Genomic DNA, 22,731 nt, shown 5'->3' on the forward strand with positions numbered 1-22,731 from the left:
AGAACCAGAACATGCTGGCCTTCTGCTCAGATTTCCTGGCACTGGAACTGTGAGAAAGACATTCCTGATGGTCATAATCCACCAAGTGTATGGCATTTTGTTAAGACATTGTTTTGCCATTATTTTAAACATATCTGCACACAGTCTAAGAACATTAAATGGAATGTGTTTCATTATTTATTACACAGAGCTTGAACTGGGGTTACAGAAGGTATTTTGTGGGCAGATGGGGAAACATACATAGTGGAGTTCATTTGGAGAATCAGAACCTGCTGGCGATCTTAAATGTGTGTGCTTAAGTGTATGTTTAGCAATGTGTGTGGGCATAAGAGAGGCTTGGCTTACATGATTGTGGGTGCTGGTTATGCACTCATTGAAGAGGATGGTGAACAGCTGGAATGTGAGGCAGGCTGCTGATCTTTTCCAGGCAGGCAGTAGGAGATCTTGAGCTAGGGAGAGCAATTGAAAGTCTAGTTGGTAGAGAAAAAGGCCTAAACTGTCCATGACAGGACTTCAGGTGATTAGCAGAGCCACCTAGAATGAAGTCGCTTTTGACCTAAGTTGATCTGCAGAATGGCTCCTGGAAGCACCTACATTACTATTTCAATAGCTTGGGGAAGGTATGTGTACTCCAGAATAGTTGCTGGCTCTCTTACCATCTCTAACTCGCAGGAGAGACTCTAGGAGTGTCTGTAGTCTTCAGCTCTCACAAATGAGAAATGCCCTAGAAAGGAATTCTGAGGACTGTAATTTAGTCCAGCCTGGGTGTTAGCATCCAGCCACTGCATGGATATAGACTTAAAGATTCCTAAATTTAGTGCTCTTGTCTCTAAAAACAGAAGGTCTCATGGTTGAAGTACTGTGTTTGGCAGTTTTAGAGTCCAGGCTGTGTTGAGACTCAAACTTAGCTTCATGACACGAAACTGAGAGTGTTTTCACTACAGAAAGCTATTCCTAAGTGGCTTCAGGAAGTAACCAGTTGCTAAAGGAAATCAAATGTGTGAGTTCACATCCTCTTTCAGAGTTACATGTTTTTCCCCACTCTCAGAAACATAAACCTTGTAAGTTAATTGAAATTCTTCCTGCATTGATCAATTTTCTTTCTGCCTCCAGACATTCCTGCTTTTCTTAAATGAGTACTAAGTGGGGATCAGAACGCACCATAGACTAGCTCCCAGAGCTTCTTCCTCTCTCCTGTAGACACCTACCCCCACCCCCACACGCTGGCACTTGCTTCTGTTTTTGTTAATACATGTCCAGTTTTTTTTCTATTGTTCAACCCTTAGGGAAAGTGACCATGTCCTTGGCTCAGAAGCAAATTCCATTTAAGTTGGTTATAACATTCCCATTTGTCTTAGTTTGGGTTTTATTGCTGTGAAGAGACACCATGACCACAGCAACTCTTACAAAGTAAACATTACATTGAGGGTGGCTTGCTTACAGTTTCAGAGGTTCAGTCCATTTATGAGCAATGACGGTGTGCAGGCAGATGTGGTGCTGGAGCTGAGAGTCCTACATCTTGCAGGCAACAGGAAGTTGACTGACTGTCACAATGAGGAAAGCCTGAGCAAAAGAGATGTCAAGCCCTCCCCCACAGTGACACACTTCCAACAGAAGGTGTGGCCCAGATTGAAGGTTGTGCCCTCCAGCTTCAAGGTCAGGATTAAAGGCATGTGTCATCATCTAGCTTCCTCTTCCAAGACCCGCTTCCTTCAACAAGGCCACATCTCCTAATAGTGCCACTCACTGAGTTTATGGAGCCCAAATACATTCAAACTACCACACTATTCTTGCTTGGGGTCAGTTCATCAGAGATGTGACCCAGTGTAGCTAGGAGTGTGAGGGCTGGTTCAAGGGAGTTCTGGGGAAGGATGTCTTCTTTTTTCCCTCCACTGTTAAATATATGACAGAAGCACCTCTCCTTCATGTAGATATCGTATTGACACCAGGGGTGCTGTGGCAACCATCCTGTCATCAGTGAGGAGTGCTAGTCAGAGGATAAAGCCAGGACACCTGGCCCTACAGGAGAAAAATGGAAAGGACCCATGCTCTTGGCAGCTCACTAACCCCAGCACTGCCGTACTGGCCTGGGCCTTCGTTAGCAGTGCTAGTTTGGTCTGCTTGGTACTTTGTGGAATGCATGGCACTCTTCCTCCTGCTCATTCCTTTCTCTGCCTGCAGCCTTGTGAGCACACAGCCTACACCTTCATCCTATGTCAAACCTTCCCTCTGTCATGCCTCGGGAACAAGCACTGGGGCTTCTGGGTTGCTTCTTTTCCCCTGGAGCACTCACATCTCTCCCTGCTCCCATCCATTAGCAGAAAGGTTTCTCCCAAATCTATGTATGCTTTCATATAATCCTCACTGATTAGCTCCCTCCTCTTGGCTAGGAAAACTAAGACTATTGCTACCTCTATAGCATTTTCTGGTTTTTGATCCATGGTCAGCACATTATAATGTTAAAATTTGATCTTGAGGCCAGGGAGATGGCTCGGTGGGTAAAGGCATTTGCTGCCAAGCCTGACCACCTAAATTCAATCTATGCTATGCCCATGGTGGAAGGAGAGAACAGACTCCCAAAAGTTGTCCTCTGATCTCCATACTCATGCCCTCACCCGGATAGATAGATAAATAAGTGTAATTAATTTGTTTTTAAAATTTGATCATATTATTATCCTCCCCCTCAAAAAAGTCCTGGTACCTTATGATGAATGGTAAATTTCTTACATTTCTTACACCACATATGTAGAAAGCTGCAGACAATTTCTTGAAGTCAGGGTGGTCTTTCTAACTCTGGGCATGTTATGCATTCCTTGAAAATCTCCCCCTTTTGTTTTTTAAAGATTTTATTTCAACTTTTAGGAGTGTGTGTGTGTGTGTGTGTGTGTGTGTGTGTGTGTGTGTGTGTGAGTTTAGGTCAAAGGACAACTTGTGGGGATTTTATTCTCTCCTTCTACCATGTGAGTGTGAGAATCCTTTCACCCTATTTTTTTGAGACAAGGATTCTGTCACTGAACCTGATGCTCACCCATTCAGCAAGACAGCTGGCCAGAAAACCTCAAGCGTCTTTCCTGTCTCTACCTCCTTAGTGCCAGCTGGGATTATATATACCCAGCTTTTTATGTGAGCTCTGGGACCCAAACTCAGGTCCTCAGGCTCGAACAGCAAGTGCTTTACCAACTGAGCCAGCCACCTTCCCAGACCCTTGTCATTTTGTGAGCCCTCTGAAAGCAGCAGGCACCGTGATAGTTGTCCAGCATTTCCATGTATAAGGGCACTCTACATCGTACCATTGTTGATAGAATAAGAAAATGAGCACTAAGTGCAGAGTAAAGTACCTCTGCTTCAGTCGGTGCTCTAATTGATTGTAGATGAGAAAATGCTAGCTGAAACTCCGTAAGGCAAAATGAGACTGATGGAGCTGCCACCAAGGACAAGCAGATCCATATTATCTAATGCTGCCGGGACTCCTGTGTTTCTCACCTTTGCTCACTCTCTCCTTTTCTCATCACCAATACCTTGTCCCTAAAGGATGAGAAAAGCCCGCTGACTGCTTCCATTCCTGTGTGCTGTAGCCTTCTTCCACTGGGAGACACTAGCTTCTGTTTCTCTAGTCTAAAATTATCTAAAGATAGAGCAGTGGTCAACCCAGCTAGATTCCTTGTCCAGTCCCTCAAGCAGCTGGACAAGAAGCATGTATCTGTGGACATAATGCTAGGAGCCGTTCTTAAGTTTGTCAGGATTTCATCAAGAGAGAGAAATATATTGGGCAGCTGTTCCTTTTGAAGACCACAATAGACTTCTTGGCTTCTCATATCCCTGATGACCAGTTTAGTAGAGTTCAGCCCTGTTGTGCAAAACAAGCCTTCACAGCTGGCACATACTGGTACTGTTTCCATGGTGTCTTCCCAGCCACACAGAGGTGGGATGGATCACCACCTAAAACTTGGTTTGAATATCAAGGCTGCTGATGCCATACACATACACACCCCAAGAGGATATGAAAAGTTCATCATAGAGATAGTTGTTTGATTTAGGATGGGGTTATTATATACTACACACACACACACACACACACACACACACACACACACACACACACACACACTTTTCTTTTTGTCCATGAAACTAACAGTCTTTGGCTGGTAGTGGACTTTGGCCTTTTGGCTAAATGGAAAAAATAATTTATTTTTATATTTTAAAAAGCAACATCATACAACTTTTTAGCCTTTAAAAGAGTTCTTTAAAATGGATATGGGCAACTGAGAAGGTGGTATTTAAATCATAAGAACACACCCTGGAACTCACTTTGCTCAAACAAACAAAAAACCCAAGAATAACTGTTTAGTCATAAAAAATGGAAGTGATTACATAAAAAGTAATATTAATCATTTGTATTTAATCATAATGTAACCAAAGTACCATTTTCACAATGAAATGAGGGAGTGAGGTAAATGTGCTGATGAACAGTTGATACACAATTACATGATCTTTTTTTTAACCCATCCCAAAGATTATGTACATAATGACTCTACTTTCATAACATTCAATACTGTGTGCTCAGACAGGAATATACACTGACCTGTTAAAGTGGTCATGGGAAATATATCACAAGGATCTTTCACTCCTGTAAGCTAAAACTTTTCATGAGTGAGTGCTGCATTCTGGTTTTCATTTTTTCACAGCATTCACCAAATTGTGGTTTATATTGTAATCTTTGTATGGTTCTCTCTTAACCTAGCATAAGTTTAAGTGTCATTGATTTAAAAATGTAATTAGTACTCTATGCTGGATAGTTTTATGTCAACTTGACCCAAGCTGAAGTCATCTGAGAGGAGGGAACCTCAATTAAGAAAATGCTTCCTTAAGATCAGGCTGTAGGCAAGCCTGTAGGCATTTTCTTAATTAGTAATTGATAGGGGAAGGCCCAGCTCATTGTGGGTGGTGCCATTCCTGGGCAGTTGGTCCTGGGTTCTATAAGAAATCAGGCTAAGCAAGCCAGTAAGCAGAACTCCTCCATGGCCTCTGCATCAGCTCCTGGCTCCAGGTCCCTGCCCTGTTTGAGTTCCTGTCCTAACTTCCTTTGATGATGAACTGTGATGTGGAAGCGTAGGCTGAATAAACCCTTTCCTCTGCAGGTTGCTTTGCTCATGGTGTTTCATCACAGCAACAGAAACCTAAAGTAAGATACATACTAATAGTAACATAGCTCCCTTTGTCTTTTTCTGTATTTTGCGTATTGTTTTTAGTTCCTTTTGGAGTTGGGTTTGAAGCTGGAACTTTGCATATACTAAGCACACTCTCCACCACTGAATCACATCCTTGGACCAGCCCGGGCTCCCTTACATGTGCTTAGAACATTTACATTAATTTACACTTAAGCAAAATCATCCAGCACAAAGTCTGTTTTATGGTGTGCTGAATATCTAATGGAATCTGTTATACTCCTCTATCCAGAAACACTGGAAACACAGCCCCCAGCACTTCTGTGTTCAACATTTTGGCATTGTAATGCAGCACTGCCATGTACAGAGTTCATGCTCAAGAACTGAAGTAACAATTGGGTTACTGCCAGAGTCCAGCTCCAGATGAGGGCACAGTCTGAAGATAGGATGCAAGAGTGGCAATGGGAGGAATCAGACACAGGACACTTCTTAGTTTCATTTTAAGAGAGATGGACAGAGAGGAAACATATCTTTATATGGCTTGTCCCACTCTGAAGGGAGCCATCCCCGGCAGTGGACAGGTCCCAGCAGAGGATGTAAAGATTCCATGGGGGAAGGAAGTGAGCCCAGGCCATGGTAATGGGGAGAATCTTGCAGCCTGACTGACTAGCAGCCAGAGTGTTTCTTTATTTATACAGAATTTAGTAAGCAGGGATATATTCATGATGTTCCAAAATATAGATCATACCGTTTTTGCTTTTGGACATGTGTTTCACTTCCTCTTGCTCATCTTTTAGTCATCATTAATAAACTGTAACAGAACAGAGCTATCATTTCCAATTATTTTTCCTCAAGTTTTGACATCATTGATAAAGAGTTATTCTTACTCGTTAACCCTATAATCCAATATTTAAGAATCTAGAGGTATATGACAGCTTGTTCTCAGGCTGGTAGCTTTTGTGGGTACAACGACATTAGACCAAAACAAAATCTTCAAGCCAGCCCAGGCATATTGCCATGCCCTAAACAGTGTATTATTAACTCTTAATGGTCACAGTGCCCAAGCAAAGTCTCAGGCCAAAGCTGCTGCAAATTATTCAAATTCTGGCATAATACAATGTTTATATTTTATAGAATTTGTCTATATGTCTAATCCTGGCATTCTGTTGTTCCTTGGTCATTTGACACCACAGCGGCTCTGCATGTGCTAACTTTTCTAAGAAAGAGAGGTCCTGACGTCTCATACTTTTATCATCTTTCCACTCCGTTCTTTGCTCATCAGTATAAGTCTCCGTGTAGGGTAGAGGTACTTCAGTTAATCTAACTTTGTTACTGTATATGCCACATCATTTGTCTGAGTGTAGAGTGGGAAGGGGCTTGTAATCTGAACTGTGGCCAACTCTAGCCAACTGAATCTTGTTGACCTTGTAAGTTTACTTTGTTTTGATTATCTTGTTCCTGAGTAAGTACAGGGACAGATGTTTCAAGAATGTCTCATAGCCTCATGAAGAGACCTCTGGCTTCTTTATGTGCCATAACCTCCAAGGCGTAAGGAAGACCTTCAAGTAGATAAGGATATCTCCCTAAAAACGGGGTGGGGGTGGGAATAGTATGTTTAGGACTGTCCTGGGGAAGCTTAGAAGCAGCATTCCTGGAAGAAGGCGTAAATGATTCATAAGAAAATTTCCATCAATCCAATATCCCCAAATTATACAAATATTAAAAGTGCCCCAAGTATGTATGTAACAGGTGGAGATGAAAACCAAAGGTGGCATGGCAGCCATCATGGGGCTCAGCTGGATCTTTGTCAGGCAGCTGTGCTGGCTTTATGACTTCTGCCATTCCATTCAGATATGGCTGTGCCAGGTTACCCGTCCCCTCCCCCCCCCAAAAAAAAATCACAGAGAACCTCAGTGCTCTAAAGAAATGTGCTGGGCATATTGATAGCTGTCCTCTCATGACAGTGGCTGACCAAGACCTGTGTCTGCCTTCTGCTGCCCAGCATCCTGAGAGAGGCTAGGCCGCATAGCTGTAGCCCAGAAAGAGATCCAGGATCAGAGTCTAGTTTCTAGTGAATGCACACGACCTCTGCATCACTGTAAAGTTTAAAAAGGGAAAACAGAATTCTGGTCATCCTAAGTTAGGGGCATATATCTGTCCTAACGTAACGAAGCTTTCTGGAGAAAGCACAGCAGGCCCTCAAACAAGTCAGAGAACCTTTGCTGGAGAGAGAAAAGAGAGGAGACCTGCTTGGCTCTTACTGTCTTTCGGGTTAAGGTGGAAGAGGCAGCAGTGGTAGAAGTGGTGTGGACTCTTGTCTTCTCATTAGCCATGAGGGTGTGTAGAGTCTTTTTTGCCCCTTGCTCAGATGTGATGCAGGAGGGAATGGGGAGGATGAGTGAAAACTGCCAGCAAGCTAATATCAAAAGTGGAGTTCCTTTTGTGACTGCCCATGACGTCTTCTAGTTTCAGGCCCCTTAGTGAGGCTGTAATGAGATATTACTACCTTGCTGCTTCCTAGGAACCCTGGTACTAACTGCTGTCACTACTGTGGTCTTCTCTACTATCCTCTAGCGTTCATTTCACAGTACACACATCAAGTTAACAGTCCGATGAAATGGACCTTTGTGCTTTGGTTTTTTTAAATTTACATGTATTAGTGTTTTGCCTGCATTTATATATATGAACCACATATGTGCCTGGTACCTGAAGAGGTCAGAAGAAGGCATTGGATCCCCTGAAACTGGAGTCACAAATGATATGACCCACTGTTTAAGGGTTTAGGTTCTGGAAACTGAACCCAAGTCCTAAGCGTGTCTCCAGCCCCCAATAGACTTTTCTTGGCTTTCTTTTTTCAAAATTAAATTTATCTTTGATGTTTAATTTCTACTCCCTCCTATTTCTGTCTCCTTTCTGGTTTCCAAATAATGCTCTGCAGCAATCTGGGCACTGCCGACCTCCCTTCCTCCCCTCTCCCCCAAATTATTTATGCCAGTGTTCTTAAATGTTTCTGTTTCCATAACAACAACTTTCTTTCAAACATTTATTGTAAACAGTAAAAGATGTTCGGGGTAGAAACTTGGTTCACTGAATTCTTTGGTTTATATAATTATTAGGTGCAGAAAGAATTGGCTTCAAATCTTCAGTTTAAAATCATTACTAACTGGCTTTAATGTGTACATTGAATATGTTGTTGCTAGAAATAGGAGTCTTGTCAAAAGAAATCCAATGTATGAAAGGTATTTCTCCCCAGTTACCATTTGGTATTTCAGGAAATTCAAGGAATCTCCTTTTTCCAAGAGTTGTTTGGTGCCTTGTAGTTTTTCCGCTTCTAATTCTCAGTTTCCCACAGGGTTTATGACATGTGCTGGTGAGAACTGGAGGGTTTTGTGGTGATTGAATGGTACAAAGTGCTGAGCTGATTTGGACCAGCTTCCTGCTCATGGCTGTTCATGAATGCTCTATTAGTGCCACTCATAAGGTGTGTCTGAGGGCATTTGGGAGGCCGTCTGTGCAGCTGTTTCCTGCTCCTGCAGTGTCATCTTACTGGGACATAGGAAATGCGCCACTGATGACACAATTGCAGCTTACTTTCCAAGCTACTCTCCGTTTCCTAGAGGTTTCCTCCCAGTTCTTTAGAGCCTTAGACTCCTCTCCTTGACACTCTAGAGTCTGGACCGTCATTTGTTCTGATCTTGAAGCACAGAGAATAAGTGTTGGATGGCTTCAGCTGTGTTCATCTGGAAATACCTCCCAGTGTTCCCTTTGACTTCTCTGTCTGGAGCAGTCAATAATGGAAACAAACAGGACCAGCATTGGCAAGGGGCTGGGCATCTGTTTAGTGTTATTTTTAAACTCAACTTGTCTAGCCAAGATCACACATGCTGCTTGTGGTAGACAGAACTGTAAAATGATGGGCAGAATTTCAGGCTTCTAATATACCTATATACACCTCTTAACTTTACAGTCAAACACTCATGCAAGTGTTGCTGTAACTAGGTTCGAAATCACATGGCCTTTAAAATGGAGAGCTGTCTAGGTGGGCCAGACCTATCTAGATCCAGAGCCTTCAAAGTCTGGCTTGAGAATCAGGAGCTGAATGTTGGCCACTTAAAGGAGAGGGACCTAGAGCAAGGTTTCTTTGTGCTGGTTTTAAAATAGAGGAGCTGGATGGCAGGAGGTTTAGAGCAGCATGAGCTGTGCCAACCAATTAAATGCGTTAGCTGTGGGCTTTGTATTGTGCCTGAGAACGCAGCCTGCTAATAATTTTCAGAAGCCCTGTGAAACCCTGAGCAGGTAAACCAACCCATCTTAGAAAGTAGTACAGTGACGAGTGGCTATTGTCTTTAACTACAGGACTTGTAGTAGTGGTGTAGTTTAGTGAAGGAATGTGTTGCCTGTTGACAAATAAGCATTCACTTTTCATGGTCCAGAGTTCTCTTGTTTCACCGAGAGCAGAGGACAGACTGGACAGAGAAGGCTCTTCCTACAATGGTACCCTCTACTTCTTGTGGTGTGGACTGCCTAGAGCTTGAGAAAGTCTGTCTTATGTGAACATGCATGCCTACAGTAGCCAGCTGGTGCTCCTCCTGCCATCTTCTCTCTGTCCTCATTACTCCTAATTCCCATAACCCTTCTCTCAGCAAGGTTCATCTCTACTCATTAGCCTAGGACCTTTCCTCCTTGATGACTCAAGAAGAGGACAAAGCCAGGCACAGCAAAATTGTGAATCAAACCCTCTAGCTGGTCAACCTCCTTCTCCCAGGCTCCTGAGCTGCCACACTTGTCTCCTTGAACCCTGCCATATAGCAAGCTATCCACAGCCCTGTTTGAAAGAGATCTTAAAGTCCCTGTCCATCTTATACCCTGTCTTTGTCTTTTTATCTTAGATGAGATTGGTTGTACTAAAGTTGGACAAATGCAGAAGAAAATGACTATCAGCCACTTAGCCTGCAGTCTGTTTGAATTATAGAGTAACAACTTTTTTTTTTTAAATAGAAAAACGGTGGTCTTTCAGGATATAAAGAGAATGTGTTTATTTCTCTACACTGTTCTACTTACATGCCTGTAATGCTGAGGAAGACTTCTCTTCTATACTGTACCATATTTATACAACTGTTCCTTGCTGCATTATGACCATAGTTGGAAGTTTCTGTTGGGCCTGTACCTGCTTCCTTAATTGTTCATGATCCTGTGTCCCCATCTGGGGTCTATGACCCAGTTAATACAGGGTTCTAGTCTCTACCACAGGTGAGAGGATTTCAGTGGGATGGACACGCCTTGTTTGAGGAGTAAGGGACTTATTTGGTTCTTCTAAACCATGTCGACACAGTTAAGCTACAGAATTTTTGTAGACTTCCTCCTGATGGCTGGGCTATAAGCTGTGAAATGATTTTAGCCTGGGTTTTGCTTCCCTGTGTAAAGCAGAAGCGCTCCTTTTTTATGGGTGTCTAGCTGCAGGTATTCTGTGGTCATAGCCCTCTAGTGAATGCTGATCAAACAAGGTCATCAGCCCTCAGTGGGAACCTTGGAGAGACTTTCTCTCTCCTACCATACTGCTTCTGCAAGGTGGGGACTTCTGTCACTCTCAGACGTTTGGTTTAGGCCTCAAGGGTACCAGAGTACATCTGACCTCATCCACAGCAAAGCTCCACAGCAGCACCCTGAAGAAATTCTCAGATGCCAGCCAAACCATTATCAGAACCTAAAAAGGCAACTGGTTAAATGTTTCTGAAAGACAGTTCAGAGTTCTTATTTCTATAATTAGAGAGGGAGAGCGTACATGTATGTGTGTTTGTTTGATAGTATGCAAAGGACATGCTCTTACTCCATTCCAGAAATGACAGAAAATGTTGAGTTCAAAATTCAACTGTAGATTAGACTTCAAAAGGAAGGAGTAAGAAGTATTAAATTAGATTTTTATTTAGATAATACAGAATATGATTAATTGGAAATTATAAAATATGTTGAGCACATGAAATTCTTACCACCAACTAGTAAACTTGAAGTATGTTGCTTTAAAAAAAAATCAGTGATGAGAGGAAGAAAAACCAGCAAGCTCTAATGAGAAAGTTAGCAAGTTTATAAGGAAACACTTTTGTTTCTAGTTGGGCAATTAACTGTACTTTATCATCATAATGATTAGCTAATGAGGTCTCTGATATTTTATTTTTAAGTAACATTTATTAGCACACTTTAAATCAGATTTGTTATGGGGGCATTGTATCGTACACAGGAGTGACTAAACAAGATTCAGAGTACTTTCATTACTTTAATGTAACATGAATCTTAAAGGTCTTATTAATAAAAACAAACACGGGAGCCAGGTATTGGAGTCATTCTGAAAGACCAGAGAGACAGAACCAGCCACAGCTAACCTCACCTCGACAACTTCTCAGCTGATCCTGTTTCCTCAGGCTGGAAGCCTCTGAGTCCTCATCCAAATGAATCAGCTCAACTGCTACTAAAAACCTGAAAGCTTAACAGACTCTAGTTCCTATTTCTCACCCTATATACCTTTCTGCTTCTTGCCATCACTTCCCGGGATTAAAGGAAAGGTGTGTGTCACCATATCTGGCTGTTTCCAGTGTGGCTTTGAACTCACAGAGATCCGAATGGATCTCTGCCTCCAGAATGCTAGGATTAAAGGTGTGTGTGCCACCATTTTCTGGCCTCTATGTCTACCTAGCAGCTGTTCTGTTCTCTGATCCCAGATAAGTTTATTAAGGTGCACAATATATTGGGGGACACAATATCACCACACTTTAACATTTTACTTTCTGAATGGAAAGTATATATACAGAAGATACATTATATATATATATATAATGTATCTTCTGTATATATATATTATATGTGTCATGCCACACAGCTTGAAAAATAGGATGCTAGTGGGCACTGTATGCGCTCTGACCAATTCTATTGTCTCCCAGAATTAACAACTCTCCTGAATTTGTATGATCAGTTCTAAATTTCTTAATAAATAGTTACACTGTCTATACATAGACCACTAAATAGTGTGTTAGTTTTTCCTGCTTCTGAACTTAACTGCCCAGTTTTTTTTAATTTCAAGATACTTCAAATGTGTGAAAAGTTGCATGAATATTCTTATATGATTTGTTAACTTTGTATACCAGTGTACTGCATGCCACATAATATATCTGTATGGTTAGTCTAAACCACATTTTGTTATCTGTGGCTCCTAGATTCAGGCAAGATAGAAATCTGTCTCAAGTAGCCGGTTGGACAGTGAAAACTTTGTCCCTGCAGTCCAGTCTTCTCTCTTCCTTCCTAGAAGAAACCAGAACCCACTCATTGTGCTGCACTGTGCCAGGGGAGGCTTGGTGGCCTGCCAGCTTCAGCATGCCTGCTTTCTGTTTTCCTAGGAAAGGCATGCTAACTAGCTTCTGGATTTCTCAGAAAAGAGTTGTTCTATGTTCTGATGAGGTGGTGCCCTGGCGGGCTAAGGAGGGCTGAGTCTTTCTGTATTGCCATCTGGCTATGTGTGTCTCCCTGCTCCCACTGTCAGTTGTTGCTGTATCCTCCCAAAAGCCGTTGCAACACAGCCATATACTCATTCACTTATATTTTGTAGAAAAAAATGAATAAAATCAAAATTCAAAAAACAAAAGTTTTGAATACATGTATGAAAAAAACCCAAACAACTTGAATCAGTCCAACAAAAACTTCCTAGAAAGCAAGCTGTGGCACAAATAATGGAAGGCAGGTTCCTTTTTAATATGGTATGTTTGATTTATTGCCCCGATTCCAAACCAGATACTGTTGGGAAAACAAACACACACTACAAACAAACATCCTTCTGAATATGGGTCCAGAAGTCCTCCACAGAGTGCTGACAAACAACTCACTAATATGTAAGAATAATCATTCACTACCAGCAAATATTATTCTAAGAGAATAAAGGAATACATTAGGTCGTATCAGTAATGTAGTAGAAGTAATACAGTCTACTTCCATAGTAATCATTCTCAACAAGCCAAGAACAGAAGGGAATGTTCCAACCTAATAAAGACGACCTGTGAAACCCCAAGGTTGACAGCATGCAGAATGCTGAAAGGATGAAACTGTCCCCTGCATCAAGAGCAAGACAGGATTCTTGTCATCTTTCTTCAGCATCCTATTCATTCTGATTCAGGCAATAAAGTAGGGGGGAAAAATCAAATGACACTCATGGGAAAAGAAGCAAGCATCTCCACTTGCAAGTGTTCCCTGTTCTATGGACTAGATACCCACCCTAAATATAATATATAAAGTAAAGGCTACTAGAAGTAAGAAGTTTAATAGGTACTGAATGCAAGACCAAAATGTGCAAATAAACAATATTTTTGTTCAGTAACAGTGAAAAGTCTTTGAAAAGAGAAACAGTTTCAGCCAGATGTAGTGGCACATGCCTGTAACTCAGCACTCAGGTAGGGGAAGCATGAGTTCAAAGGCAGGCTGGATTAATAGAGGCCCTGCATCAAAAGCTGGGGTAGGGGAGGAGGAGAAATTCCATTTATAATAGCATCAAAGGGAACAAAATTCTTAAATATAGATTTAACAAAGGCAATAAGACTTACAGAAAACCAAAAATCATGATCAAGAGAAACTAAAGAACTAAATAAATAGGAAGCCATCTCAGAAATGTTCATGAATTAGAAGACACAAATTAAGACCACAGACCTCTAAGTTAATCTGTAGATTTAATACAATCTTCATCAGAATTTTAACTGCCCTTTTTTAAAAAATAGAAATTGATAGTCTTAAAATTCACAGACATAAGGATTCAGAACAGTCTGATCCAAAATAATTCTTAAAGTAAACTAAAGTTGAAGAAAGCACAGTTTGCAATATCAGAATTTTTTTAAAGTTCTGTTTATTTGTGTGGGGCACACATGTGAGGGTCAGAGGACAACTTAAATGTCTTGGTTCTCCCAGTCCACCATGTGGATCCTGAGGATTGAACTCAAGTTGTCAGGCTGGGCCCAAGGGGCCTTCACCTGCTGAGCCATTTTGCTCTCCCTCCATTTTCAGAGGCTTTCTACAAAGCAAGGGTAGTTGGAACACATCCATAAGGATAAATACATAGATAATTGCAAAAGAACTTAGATTGCAGAAACTGTTCCTTAAGTGTGTTGACAGTTGATTTTGACAGTGATGCTAAGACAACCTAATAGGGGAGGCTTATTCTTTGTAACAAATGATGTTGGGACCACGTGGTGTCTGTGTGCAAGACTGAAATTCAACCTGTACATTTTACCAATCAAAATTAATTCAAGGATGCATTCCAGAGCCGGGCGGTGGTGGCGCACGCCTTTAATCCCAGCACTCGGGAGGCAGAGCCAGGCGGATCTCTGTGAGTTCGAGGCCAGCCTGGGCTACCAAGTGAGTTCCAGGAAAGGCGCAAAGCTACACAGAGAAACCCTGTCTCGAAAAACCAAAAAAAAAAAAAAAAAAGAATGCATTCCAGAGCTAGATATATCATGCAACTGAATGTAAATGTAATGGAGCTAAACTATAAGCTATTGGAAGAAAACATTTTTGTATGTGTCCATTATAATTATTTTTAAGATAGAAATTAAGATGTACAATTAACAGAAGGACAAATTTATTACCTAGAATACATAATTAATTTTTAATTACAATTTTAAAATGTATGCTCTAATTGATAGCCATCAAGAAAATAACATGACCCACACAGTGAAATAAAATAGTTACAAGTCATATGTTTCATGGCTGGTCATGGCCAAATGTTAATGAAAGGGAAGTCTGATGCTCTTAGAGATACAGTGTCACATTAGGAAAGGAATTGTTGTCTGTCGGCACACTGTATGTTACTCTATTTTATGTGTTTATGGGCTGCTATCTTACAATCTGTGTTAAGGACAGAATGTCAGTCCTTGTTCCATGTTGATTTTTTGTTAATTTGGGAAGGGAGATGATCCCAAGATAGAAAACACACACACACACACACACACACACACACACACACCCCTCTCCCTTTTGGCTGACCCATGTTCGTCAGTACTCTTGCGACAGTGTGTAGGCCAAAGTATAGTTGAGCAAGAGTACCTTCCTAGCTTGCAACATATAGACCCAAAACTTTGGAAGACCTGAGAGAAAAGTTGGAAATCCTAAGCCTTTCTACACTTGGTTAAGGAGTTGCTCTCCTCGCTTCAGTCCGGACAACCTTCCCATACCATAGTCTCTGATTTTCAGTTCTAAGCTGCCCTTTGCCCCTCACTTTTTCCTATCTGCCAGTTCTGGCAGTCTTCTGTTTCCCTAAAGATTTCTTAGTGGAAGTTATTCGTTTGTTTTTCAGTGTTTATTAGAATATTTTTTAATTTAATTTTTTAAAATTTCATACATGGGTACTGTATTTACATTATTTCTACCCTTCCTTCTCTCCTTCCCAACTCTGTTCCTCCTCCACTCACTCTCTAATTGATGATCTCTTTAATGATCATTGAGATACATATATCACATATGTGTGTGTGTATATATATATATAAATACAACCTGCAGAGTTCATTTAGTGTTGCTCATATGTGTATGTGTTTAGGATTGACCATTTGGGATTGAATAGTGTTTCTTTCAAAGGGTTCATCCATGGAGAAAACGGATTCTCCCTCTTGGCACTCATTAACTGATATAGCTCTTCTTCAGGGCTGGGGTTTTCCCATCTATGTTGACATGCCTACTGATAGAGTCATGGTGCTGGTTTTGTTTAGGCAGCCATATTGTTAAGATTTCATCAGTGGAATGTCCCTGTCATACATGTATAGAAGACAGCATCTCCAGCAGGTGTCCTGGACCTCTGCTTCTCCTCATTTTCCCACCCACTCTTCTGCTGTATTCCTTGAGCCTTCCTTCATTGTAGGGGTTGTGTTGTCTAGATGTGTCCATTAATTAGGGTTGGGCACCCCATGGTCAATTGTTCTCTACATTTTGACCCATTGTGGATTTACCTCTCTCTAGCTTATAAATTTTAACATTGTTTGGGGAGCATTAGTTGGGAGGAGCAAGACTAGCCTGTGTGTACTAACATAATTGATCATCTTTAAAGGACCTACAGCCTCTAATTCATTTTCTTTTTTTTCTTCTTCTTCTTTTTGGTTTTTTGAGACAGGGTTTCTCTTGTGTAGCTTTGTGCCTTTCCTGGATCTCGCTCTGTTGACCAGGCTGGCCTCGAACTCACAAAGATTCTCCTGCCTCTGCCTCCCGAATGCTGGGATTAAAGGCATGAGCCACCACCGCCCGGCCTCATTTTCTTAAACTAGTGAAAATTATCTTTGGTTTATAAATTTTCCCAAATAATAAATTAGAGTCAGAGAACTGAATTGAAGAAAAGGTAGGGATAAAAGTTCTATAATATACACTTGATGCAAATGCAAAGCACAGTTCTGGCTGTTTTTCAACTGCTTACAATTTGAGGTTTATACACAGACATTGAATTCGAATTGTAAAACATGATTTCAAGAAGTGTGGCCTGGAAGGGTTACACAGGAAAAGCATCTTGTGGAAGAAAGTTGGATTTGAATTAGGAAACTAGAGGACAGGGCAAACTGCAAAGGAACTACGGTCCTTCACAGCCTGACTCAAGGGAAGTCTAGATGGTGAACCCTGTTAGTTATTTATTTGGGTTGAAACATCAGATTCTGGAGGACATTTAATACTGAGAGAGAGAGGAAACAGCCCACAAGCATGTGCATGTGTACTCCCATGCATGCCTACTACTATACTGAAGGATATGGGCACTGCAGAGTAAGTACGTGTCGTGTCCTCTGTCTCCAAAGTGCTGATAATCTTGTCAGGGAAGTAGGACCAGTGCCAATGAGATTATTAGAGAGCCCTGAAGGAAAGAATACTGTGATGCTTTAGAAGCTAGGAGGATACACAGTGAGATTAGTTGCAGAAGTACTAGTTAAACTCATAATAAGATTTTGCTTTTAAGGAACACCAAAGGGAACATTAAAATGGACCTGAGCCATTGAGTATGTATTTCATATTGTTCCCTTGAGAGGAGGCAGTTTGCTATGGGTGTTAGTTTCACGGACTAGATGCAATTCAGGTTCAAAGAATGAATTTGGGCAAGTTATTGAAGCTACTTTTTTTTCTATTCCAGCGTCCACTATTAAACGAGAATAGCAGAAGTCACTAATTCATAAGATCTCTTCATACAACCTTACCGCTAAGTTTGTTTGTGTCTTGGAACTTGAGGAGAGGATGGAATTCACAGTTAACAGAGAGGCAGGATGGTGTTGTATAGAGGAAAGATCAGACTACGTTCCCAGGCTGGCTTCTTCACCACGTTGTAGCATCATTCTGCTGAAACTTGTCTCATTGAATTGTAGCACCTGCCTCCGTGTGTAACACAGAATGACATGCAGATATTTGTTGAGTGACTAAATTTGTTTTACTCTTTTACTGTATTTACATATGAATTTTCCTAATAATTTTCATGTTTGACTTTTAAACAACTAATGATTATCCTAAAAGCTACAAGTATCTTTGAATTATTTCTGACAGTTTTCTTTTTACTTTTGCAGGCCAGTTGGAATGCCAAAAATGGAAAAAGTCTACTTACATAATCCTAGTTCTGAAGAAACTATTACTTTAGTATCAATATCTGCTACAACATCACATTTCCATGCATCATTTTTTCAAAATAGGGTAAGCTTTTACACTAAAAATTATCTCTTGTTTGAATTGAAGCTCTGCAACTTTATTTTGCTATAGTTAAAATCTGTTTCTAGTGTTTCCCTACTTTCTTAGATGTCAGTTTGTCCCATTTCATAATAATTATAATCTCTATCCTTAAATGTACATTGTTTTTCCTCAGCAAGTAACAGTAACTGCACTCTGAAGAACCCTAAGCACTCTGAATAATCCAGCCTTCTCATAGCCATTTCTTAACAGGTCCTCAGCACTGTGTGAAGGTTCCGCTGCTGGGTAGTAAGTTAGCTGAAGCTTGCTAGTGCTCACTTAGGAACAGTTTGTAAGTGCAGTGAGGTGATGCTCAGTGTGTTGTAAGAATTAAGATGGCCTGGGCTCAATCCTTCCTTGCCTGGAGGTTCTGAGAGGAAGTGCACCTCCATCCTCATTTAAGTCTTCAGTGGATTAAGTCATTTTTGGTTGCAGAATGGAAACCCCCATTTCCTTGCTGACCAGACCCTCCCTGAGCTTAATGCTCCCATGGGTGTCTGCTCCTAGTGGAGTAAACTCATGACATTGGGTCAGGACTACCAGGATGGTCACCTGACCTGAGTTACACCTGCAAAGTCCCTTTTACAGTAGACAGCCACAATCATTGTAATTATCATAGTCACAGTCATGATTGAGTTCTGTGTGCCACGTGCATCTTCCAAGTTTTTACTCATAATGCCCATAGTGAAATGTGAAGTTGTTATTCAAAGAAAAGCCTTTCTGATCAAAACCACAGAAAATGGAACTGAAGCAAGTTTTTTTTGTTGTTTGTTTGTTTTGTTTTGTTTTTTTTAATTACGAGATACATTAAGTTTTAATGTGTAGGCTTCCAAAATAATGAATAGGAAATTCATGAAAATGAAGAGAAAGTGAATGAATGGATTCTGATGTCATCTTCCCAGGGTTTTCTTGACTGTTGAAGACTGTGACTAAGAAAATGAACAACATGTTTTCTAACACATAAGATTGTTGTCTTTTTTTTCATTGTTGTTGCCTTTTAAGCCATAAGTGTCCGAATCAGCACCTGCAACTCTGCTGCCGGCGGTTAGGTCACAAGAGCCGCAGCCTGAGGGAACGCTTTTCCCTCAGGTACCAATTCTTTCAAAGCTATGAAGGAAACATGACTAAGTCTCTGTCCCTTTAAAGAACTAAAGATTCAAAGGTTAAGGTGGAACTTATGCTCTTCTGAGAGGCTGAATAGCAAGTAGCTCACCTCCTCTCCTTGCTCGCGTCCTCTCAAAAGACCTTGTATTTCTCCTAACCCCTACTTAAAAACCCTTCTCCACCTGGCTCCTCCCTACCATTTCCTGTCAGCTAGTTGCTGAATCAGCCTCTTGGCTGCAGGTGAATTTTATTTAATCAAATACATCTTTGCATCATTACACAAATGTTCCAGAGCATAAACAAAAGTAACACACCTTAAAACAATATTCTACATTTCCCCCCTTTTTGTCTAAAAAAAAAAATGAAAGGTTTTAACTTTAACATGAGACTGTACACGGTAAAAACAATTATCAAGTAAAGATTACATTCACAATGTAATGAATTCCAGTTCATTACTGTCTGGCAAATTAAAAGAAAATACTCTATTATCTATGCTATCTTAATGAATCTAAAGTTTTATACCTAATTTATTCTATCATAACTAAGAAAAACTGCAACTATAACTATCTGGTCTTCAACTCCATCAAAGACCTCAGAAGAATAATATTATTTGAGTAAACAAAAAAATTCATTGCAAACAACTTCCAAAACTCTAGAAATGACAGAGACATTAGACTGCCTGGGCAGTCACCCAAAGTTCTTCTGCAACATTGGGGAAAATCCATGTAGCCAGAAGTTTTCCTGTGTCCCGCCCAGCCCTGAGGTCCCACAGCCGCTTATAAAATAATCTCTCAGAGGCTTATATTAGTTACAAACTGTATGGCCAATAGCTTAAGTTTCTTGCTAGCTAGCTCTGTCATCTTAAATTAACCCATTTCTAGTAATCTATGTTTTGCCACATAGCTGTGGCATTACCAGTCTGCTGGCATGTTGCTCCTTGGGCGGCAGGCTGGCGTCTCTTCTGCCTCTGCCTTTTTTTTTCTTTCTATGTCATTCTTTTGGATTTCCTGCCTGGCTATAACCTGACACTCACCATAGGCCACAACAGCTTTCTTATTAACCAGTCATAGCAACACATATTCACAACATACAGAAAGACATCCCACACCACATCCATCTTCAGCCTACAGATTCATAGTATCTGGCAGACTTTTCAGTGAAGCAGGGAATTTGAAAGATTGTCCCACCTATATTGGCAAAGTTTGTCAGTCACTTTCCTCTTGTCCTGCAGAATGTTTGGCACTTTCTTATGTGAAGCAGAAACCCTGAAGGACCATCCCACCTTGTTTTGGCAAAGTTCAGTGGTCTCTTTCCTGTGGGTCCTGTATGTCCAGTCTGCACATTACATTGTCAGCAGTCAAAGGCAAGAACAGTTTCTTTGCCCAGTGCCTAACCTTGCCACAATGAAAGCAAACTCCCATAAGGAGTTTCTTCAATGCCTACCATCTCTGAAGTAAATTGGTGCTGTCAGGAGCAGATGTGTCTCATTGTCATGACAAACCCTATGTTAACAAAACATTTTGAATGCCATATTCTGTAGGTCTTTGAAAAGTTTGGAGACCATCTATCTATCTATCCTATATATATGAGATCTGGAAAGCATACCTATGTACCGTTTTGATTATTATAAATGACTAACTACTAATCTGTGTTTATTGATTGTCCTATATAGTTTATAATAGCTTTCAAAAACTAGAACTTCACCTTACTTTTCCAAATGAACTGCATAGGCACAATACCTCAAACAAAAATAGAAACATATATACAATATGTTGTAACAAAAATAACCTTAAATTTTTATCTATATATAAAAATCCTCCAAACAAGAAGAGAAACACACATACAGTGTGTTGGAACAAAAATTGCCTTAATTTTGTATCGATATACAAAAGTCCTTTAAACAAGAGTAGAAATATATATACAGTGTCACCAAATTAACCTCAAATTTCTATCAATATTCCAAAATCCATGCCAGTGAAAAAATATCTGAAATCAATAGTTGTCTTTTTATCCTACAATTTTATATTCCTATATTCCCCTAAATTATAACAAACATCTATAACCCACCAAATAACCAAAACCCTACCATACTCCTTCTTGGGAATGTGGACATCATTTTCTCCAAACTGATTCCTGCTGTTTGTGGATGAAGTATCTTTAGGGTCCCAGAGAAAAAAAATTGAGATAATGGCCAAGTCCTGGGAAGACCAGCTATAACCTTTGTTGATAAGTATCACCTGTCAAGATTCAGGAGGTCTCACATGATCAAACCTGATCCATATTAACTCTGAAGGAATCCACAGCCTCTCATTTCCTGTGGGGACAAAACTCCAAAGCATTTTTGATTTCCATTTGACAAATATTTTTTGACTTCTTTTTTAAAGTTAAGGCATTTATAAAGTATCTAGATTGGTTCAATTTTGCAGTCCTGTTCACAATCCCATGTCTGTCAGCAGCTGTTGTTTGCATCTCAGTAATCAAAAATTCAAAACACAGCATACAGGATCCAGACTCCTTGTGTATTTCCCATCTTTACATGGCTTTTTTCTTTTTATTTATGTATTTTTTTTCTATATGCATTGGTGTTTTGCCTGCATGTCTGTCTGTGTGAGAGTGTTGGATCCCCCAGAATGTTACAGACAGTATTGAGCTGCCATGTGGGTGCTGGGAATTGAACCCAGGCCCTCTGGAAGAGCAGTCAGTGCTCTTAACCTCTGAGCCATCTCTCTAGCCCGGCTTTTTTCTTTTTTATTATTTTACTTCTCTCTTTAAAGACTTCATTATTGTTAAACTATTTCTATCTATGACTGTCCATACCCTTTTTCTTTCTTAAGCCCATGCACCTTGTAAAACATACTGGAAGCTGTTTGGAGAATTTTTTTTTTTCCATCTGGACCTCTTTTACTGCATATCTTTTAGCCTTTTTGACTGCGTGAACAAACTTTAAACTGCTAAGCAGCATGGACCTCTGCCTGGGGCTTTGGCGGCTGGCTCTGCCCATTTCTTGGGTCATGAAAGTCAAGCCTAAAGTTTGCAGCTGGTTGGAGGTTTATCTGACCAGGAACTGCATTCAACCTTCCTAGAGTTCTGGAATACTGATGCTTGCACTATGGCAGGCCTTTTTTACTTAGTTTTTTGTTCCTACTTAAGGTACTAGCTGCTCAAGGGCTTGCCAGCAGGCAGAAACTCTTAAAGGAGCCGTATCCTTTTATTTATCTATCTATGTATCTATCTCTCTATGTATCTATCTATCTATTTATTTATTAAGGCTTTCTCAGGCACTATGGAAATTTGAGCCCCACATTGGACACCAAAGTCTTGTTTGTTTTTACTCATTTGTGGGGCCTGCCACCCAGTTCCCAAATAAATCATACATGGAGACTTATTCTTACTTATAAATTCCCGGCCTTAGCTTGGCTTGTTTCTAGCTGGATTTTCTTAACTTAAATTACCCTTTTTACCTTTATGCCACTGGACTTTTCCTGTTCTCTTACTTCTTCTATAAATCCTAATCTTACTCTGTGGTTTGTTGTGTAGCTGGGTGGCTGGCCCTTAGAGTCCTCCTCTTTCTCTGGCTCCTTCTTTTTCCTCCCAGATTTCTTCTTCTATATATTCTCTCTGCCTGCCAGCCCCAACTATCCTTTCTTTTGCCTTGATATTGGCCATTCAGTTCTTTATTAGACCATTAGATATTTTAGACAGGCAGAGTAACATAGCTTCACAGAATTAAACAAATGCAACATAAGCAAAAGTAACA

The 22,731-nt window shown here is 40.6% G+C and overlaps 1 protein-coding gene across 1 annotated transcript in view; it reads left to right on the top strand.

The window, feature by feature from the left end:
• Tmem131 (transmembrane protein 131) overlaps positions 1-22,731 on the top strand; it is a 162,274-nt gene that overhangs the window by 70,829 nt on the left and 68,714 nt on the right. The window contains exon 5 of the mRNA XM_052745146.1: positions 17,714-17,837. Coding sequence (XP_052601106.1) covers positions 17,714-17,837 — 124 coding nt within the window. The remainder of the gene's footprint in view (positions 1-17,713; positions 17,838-22,731) is intronic.

Source organism: Peromyscus californicus, unplaced genomic scaffold (genome assembly GCF_007827085.1).
Source record: "Peromyscus californicus insignis strain IS unplaced genomic scaffold, ASM782708v3 Scaffold_19__1_contigs__length_69161282, whole genome shotgun sequence".
NCBI lineage: Eukaryota > Metazoa > Chordata > Mammalia > Rodentia > Cricetidae > Peromyscus > Peromyscus californicus.